Consider the following 6,630-nt stretch of genomic DNA (forward strand, 5'->3'; position numbering starts at 1 on the left):
AAATTGTGCTTGTTTGTGTGAATTGGAAACACTGAACTCTTCATGTCTCACATTTACTGTTTTCCAACTCCCAAAGATTTTAAAATGTTTTCTGATAGTCATTTTTCTCTCCTTCTCTTCTTAGCAGAATCTTTGCTATCTCATTGGAAAATGTCAGTTGGTTTATTTTTTCACATAAATTTGTGGTGAGCATATTGTTTTACTGAAGCAGTTTTGGAGAATTATACAGGCATGTGCATTGATTGTAGGAGTTGTTATATATAAGATCATGAAAATCAGTAAATGAGGCTGGACATCTCAGCATGATGCCTTCTGAGCATGTCTGGCATCCCAGTAATGTGCAACAGCTATATAAATCCAAATAAATATTCAACATCAAAGTAGTATCAGTTCAGTATGCAGAAGAAAAGAGACTGCTCAACCTAGATGGGAGTGAATGGGTGGTTGAGTGGTTCCCTCTGAGAGCTGAGGAGAGCCACAAAGTTTGTTACTTTCCCAAGAGTCCCAAGCCTTCACATTATCCTTTCTGGAGTCTTCACAACAAATTATGACAGTGTATCAAGTTTAAATTGGGGTCTTTCTCAGTATGTCTCCATTTTGCTTTTAGGCACATAAGAAAGGCACGTTTCACAATGGTCCACAGGCTCCTGAAGAGCAAGTAACCCCAACATGGCACAGAGCATCTCACTTAAAGGGAGCAATGGTGGTTTATAACACTCCTGGTCATAAACCACCTAGGCTGTTCTGGGCTCCACATCCGACTTCTCTGAACTACTGTGTCTGCTAAAGCTTAGAAACCACTGGACCCAAACTGGAAATTTAACAATGGGGGGGAAATTCAGAGGCCATGCAACCCAGTGACCCTCAACTGTTGGCAATGGGGCTGTAGTCTGTGTGACAGTGACACACCAATGTGTGTGTCAAGCACAGTGCCACTTCCTAGAGTTTCAAAGATAAAAATAAGTCACAGTGCCCACCCTCAAGGAACTTAGTATAGGGAGGGAGACTGATAATACGTTTCTCTTTTCTTTTTGTGATATTGGAGATTGAAATCAGAACTTCTACTCTGAACTACATCTCCAGCTGGTGTTTGGTTTTGTTTTGAGACTGGGTCTCATAAGTCATTAAGTTGCTTGGGCTAGGCATGAACTTGTGATCCTCCTGCCTCAGCTTCCTAGAGTGTTGGAATTACAGGTGTGAGCCAGTTGCCCAGCTGGGACTAATAATCTTGATATAAATAAGAGAATACAGAGCCTATTCAGAGTACTCGACCAGGGAAAGCTCCTGGTAGGAACTGAAACCCAAACACTCCAATGTCTCATGTTCCTTATGAATAGAAGTAGATTGCTTCTACTATATCTTACTGGGTCAGTGGGTATATTGCTGGGACCAAGTTCTAGTTGCTGGGTATTCATTGCACCTTAATTTATCTTCCAGAGTTTCTGCAGAAGTACAAGATGAATTCATGACCTACACAGTATATGATGATACTATCACCATGAGGCTCATACAAGAGGCCTCCAAGGTGCTGGGTAAGTATAAAGGGCTTGTTTTGGTTTTCTTAAGGCTGCTGTAACAAAGTGCAATTGATTCTCTTTATTCATAGTAGTTATGTTCTATGAAGTGGCTACAAATGCTAAGTTAGTGAATACTGAATTACTGTTCTCTAGGAAAATGCAGGGCTAGGCTTCTGAGAGTCTCTTGCTACATTTTTGTCAACTGGTTAATGCATAATCGTGGTTTATATCTTCTTCTGCTCCTGTGTAAAATATATATATATATATTTTTTACATATATATATATATATTTTACATATATATATATTTTACACACACATATGTGGCAGAGGATTTGGTTCAATGAATGGTTCTGCTGCCTGCCTCACAAGTGCAAGGGCCTGAGTTCAATCCCTGGTACACATACACAAAAAAGAATGTATATATTTGACTCACTAAGATTGAACTCATAGTCAATAGCACTATAACTCATATCTGAAAGATGCTAAGCTATTTCCTCTATAAGGAACATAATAATTCTTATGCTTAGGGAAACTAGACAAAACTTTGATGCTAAAATGATTTGGGGGTCATTTTAACCAGGAATATTATCAACAAAAAAGTATAAAAAGTACAATTATAGGCTGCAGCAAGAATACTTGTTTATAGTGTGAGAACTGAAATAAAAACATAGAACATCACCGTGTTTGACCTTAGTTTAGAAACATTTGCTTTGGATAATGTAAGTTTTTCACCATATCTATCAATGACTTTGGTGGCTCTATCACTGTTGATGTTAGAACTATCAGTACATTTCAGCAGGCAGAGGATTTTGCAATTATAGAATCCTCAAATAATGAGAATCCACTGACCATATCACAAACAGAATAGCTCAAAACAATAGAAATGTGTTCTTATAGTTCAGGGTCAGAAATTCAAAACCAAGTTGCTGGCAAGGCCATACTCTTTGAAGGTATTAGGGGGAAATCCTTGCCTAGCCCAACATTTGGGAGTCCCCAGGAAACCATGGCTGTGGCAGCCAACTTCATCTTCAGGTGGCTCCTTCTTGTGTGTCTATCTCTGGATCTAAATTCTCTTCTCATAAGCACACCACCAAACATATTGGTTTAGGATCCTCTCCAAATGACCTTTTATTAAGTAACCATATCTGCAAAGTCCCAATTTCTTTTTTTGAGGCTGGGTCTCCCATTGTAGTTCAGGCTGGCCTTGATCTCACTATGTAACCCAGGCTGGCCTTGAACTCACTACAATCCTCCTGCCTCAGCCCCCTGAGGGTTGGGATTACAGGCATGTGTCACCACACCCAGCTCCAATTTCTAAATAAGGTCACATACACAGGTACCTAGTGGATGTGAATTGTGGGGGACACTAGCACAGTCCAGGGTTCACGTTTCTATTTTATCCTTTCTATTTGGGTGGCCTTAGATTTCTTGCACATCTAAACTATGACCATCACTTTGAGTTTCCTATCTCCACCACCAATATCATGTTTGGACTTGATGTTGGCTTTGACAGGTACATTGTGATATCTGTAAAATATTTCACTATCATTAGGTCTGGGTGTCTGGAAGAACAATGTCCAGAGTTCCCTCGTGCCACATTTGTATTAATCTTAAAATGGGCCTAATGTGCTGGGCAGAACACCAAGGGCCTTTCTCCTGCCTCTGCTCTACCATATTTTGTTCGTCCATTTGCCTGGACATGAAAATGCCACTCTTAGGGTCATAATGGAGAACGCACAGTCCTGTGTACAGTGCACTTGCTCCCCCAGGATGATTTCTCCCATGGCTGTATCAGCGAGACATTGTTTCTTTTGTCAACCTGCTCACGTTTCAGGTTCTCGGGGGAAAAAGGTACAGGACAAAAGAGAATTTTAGCTTTGCCTCTTTCTCCTTCAATAACCCAAGCTGAGATCACAGTTTCCTCATTGTTCAAGCAAAAATAGTAATATCTACCCTTCAGAGTTGTTTTGAGGACTAAGTGAGCTAATGTATGTGAAAATATCTTGATGTAGTATCTGGCACATATCAGACTATTGAAAAGTATTTCCTTCTTTCCTTTCCCCTGCCCACTCCTCACCCACAGGGCCCTGTGAGAGTGTGAGGTGGCATCTGAGGATTATCACAGACAGACGCTGCCTCAGAGTCCACACCTGACACCTGACAGCCTGAGATGTTGGAAGGGTCTGGTAAGGTCCTATCGCTCAGGACCTTCTAGCTGCTGCCTGTGCAGTGTCAGGCAGCAGGGGCTGTACTTCTGAGCTCATTTTTATAATGCCTCTGGAGCCCAGCAAATGAGCTACCATCCTCAGGAGCAATTTGTGAGGTGGTTACAAGTTATAGCCACCCCCAGGCACTTCAGTAACCAGGCTGCAGGTGCTAATGCTGAGCCCACAGGGGCAGGTGGCTTCTCAAATGAAGTAGTGAGGAGTAATGTGCTTCTGTGGGGTGAGGCATTGAACTTTCTTCCCAAGTCTCTGAATTTCAGAAAGATTCTGCTTTAAAAGATCAGAACAACTTGGATCACACGTACCTGGATCCGATAGAATGGAGGGCTTTTCCCTTGATTTTCATATGGCAATTTGATACCTGGGTCTCTTCTCATGTTCATAGTCATCTCCTGGATGCAGAGATCTTCCAAGGAAAGGTCTCTGCCAAGCCAGGAGGAGAAAGTCATTGAGACTTAGGCAGCTTGGTGCACGTGACAATCAGAGTTCTCTCCAAAAAGATGTGGTCATCTGCTTCCCCTGCCAACTCTGCACCAACTGCTTCCCTGGCTCGCCAGGCTGCTCTGGTCTGTTAGAACTACAGAGCCACACATGGATCAGAGGTGCCGCTGAGACCTGGCAGGATGATGGTGATTGGAGGTAGGAGGAGATTAGCACCAACTAGTCATTAAAATAACTTCCAAACAGATACATGGTAGCCCCTGGTGACTTGCTACCTGCACTTTCTGACAGAACTACATAGGAAATACAGCTTAGCACGAGACTGGAAATACAGCACAGGAGTGAAAAGGGTATTTGCTCCTTCATTTCCCCAAATTTAGACTCCAAGAGCAGCACCATTTCTGGGACCCTTCTACTGTTGGCATGTGGTGTCCTTCTAGTGCTAAACTCAAGCAGCCTTTCAGTGATCCCTGCTGACATCCAGTGCCCCCACCAAAAATCTTACAGCAAGATGTTAAGAAAAGCTGGTCCATAAACTGCAGAGTACCTGTGGCCTGCAACCCCACCCCATTCCTGCCCAGCCTGGATAATTTTGGTGGGGATGTCACCCAGACCCCTTGGCTTCCCCTACAGCTGACAGTAAGATAGGCTTGGGTGGGGATGGTGGTGTCTGGCTTTCTAAGGTGGTGCCCTCTAGGGCATTGCACTTGCTCTGCTGGGCTGAGAGCTGGGGACCTGGGTTCTGGCCTCCTCTAATGATTTCCTCAGCACCCTTTTTTTCAACAAGTAGGGGAGCTGCACCTCTCACCTCCTTGTTTGATACAGTTTCCAAAGAGAGGTTCTGCTTTATTTTCTTAAACAATGCTTTCTTTTCAAAAACATGACTGTGATGCTAAATATGCTTTTCAAACCACAAATCCTAATACATATCACCCTGGCTGGGGAAGGCCCCTACACTGCCTCTCACCCCCCACGACTATGCAGTTCTGTGACCCTGAGTGAGTGCTGGTAGCCCACAAGCAAGTCTGAATGTTTAAAATTGCATCCTGACTTCTAGGTAAGCAGAAGGAACATCATTTATTCTCTCCACAGAAAAAATATCATAGGAGATTTCTGTAACAGAAGATGACTATATTAGACCCAAAAAGCTGGAGTTTAACAGAGGTTAGAATATAAAAGGGCAAAGAAGCTGAGATAAATGGTGAAGTTAAATTTTTTTATTGTTTTATTGCAGGGATCCCAGTAGCAGAAAGAGGTAGTGGCTGTGTCATGCACACATGGTTTGGTTCTTAGCCCTCTGCCAAGGGGCATCTTGTTTGTCTAGAATAAGCAGGAAAAGTTGGATTCTGCTCTGTCATACTAGCTGTGTGACCTTGGGCTGTGACAGTTGCTCTCTTTCTCCGGCAGGAATAATACTTCAAATGGCTGTGGGAAGGAATGAAGTAAATCAGATAACAAATGTAAGGTGCACATAAGGTGTGGGGCATTTAGTGGGTGTTCAGCAAATGAGAACTGAATGTTGAATCTGAAAGGAAGACAGGGTCTATTTCTATGTACCTTTGAATGCTATCTTCTAAAAGTGGAGAAAGGCTATGCTGTTCACTTCAAACTGCTATGGTAAAAAATAAAATTCTGAGCCCTATGATCAGTTCCAACAGCCTATGGGCCAAATCTGGGGCCCCTCCTGTTTTTGTAAATAAAGTTTTATTGCAGAAAAAATTTGTTATTTCATATTCTAGAGAATGTATCTTTCAATAGATTTTAAAAAAACATTTAAAAATCAATTTTTATTTAAGAACTGCTATGGATTGGATTATATCCCCACAAAATTCGTAGGTTGAGGCCTTAACTTCCAAAATGCTGCTATCTGAAGATGAGGTTTTGGGGGAGTGGTGGTTCCTGTGATGAGATTAGTGCCCTTTTATAAAGAGACACCAGAGATGCTTGCCCTTTCTCTTTCCTGTCGGGTGAGAATATAACAAGCATCCAGGAAGACAGCCTTCACAGAAAGCAGCTATGTCTGCCTCTTGGTCTGGGACTTCTAGCCTTCAGAAATCTGAGAAAATAAATGTTCATTTTTGAAAGCCACCTAGTATTTGGTGTTTTGCTTTGCGGGCTCTAGTGGACTAATACAAGAGCTCTGATACATTTTTAGATCTCCAGCAAAGCTTAGCGTGTCTAAAATCACCCTACTCTCTTTTTGTAACTGTGCTTGTAAGCACTGTGTGGCATGTCAGTATTGTTGACAGAAGGATGCATCTCATACCCGCTAAAGTCATACGTATTTCCAACCTACCAGCTCACATAGAGGCAGCAAGTCGATGGACCTGTGTGTGTGCTCAGCCACATCACCTTTCTTCACAAAGCCATGGTGTATCACTGTGATTTCTCTCTGATTCACATTTAATATAAGAAGCCTTTTTTTTTTTTTTTTTTGAACCGGGG

The 6,630-nt window shown here is 42.3% G+C and overlaps 1 protein-coding gene across 1 annotated transcript in view; it reads left to right on the forward strand.

Annotated features, from left to right (window-relative positions):
• LOC104871245 (guanylate cyclase soluble subunit beta-2) overlaps positions 1-6,630 on the forward strand; it is a 59,067-nt gene that overhangs the window by 12,956 nt on the left and 39,481 nt on the right. The window contains exon 3 of the mRNA XM_010637106.2: positions 1,438-1,532. Coding sequence (XP_010635408.1) covers positions 1,438-1,532 — 95 coding nt within the window. The remainder of the gene's footprint in view (positions 1-1,437; positions 1,533-6,630) is intronic.

This window comes from Fukomys damarensis, unplaced genomic scaffold (genome assembly GCF_012274545.1).
Source record: "Fukomys damarensis isolate Sample0158 unplaced genomic scaffold, DMR_v1.0_HiC HiC_scaffold_38, whole genome shotgun sequence".
Taxonomy (NCBI): domain Eukaryota; kingdom Metazoa; phylum Chordata; class Mammalia; order Rodentia; family Bathyergidae; genus Fukomys; species Fukomys damarensis.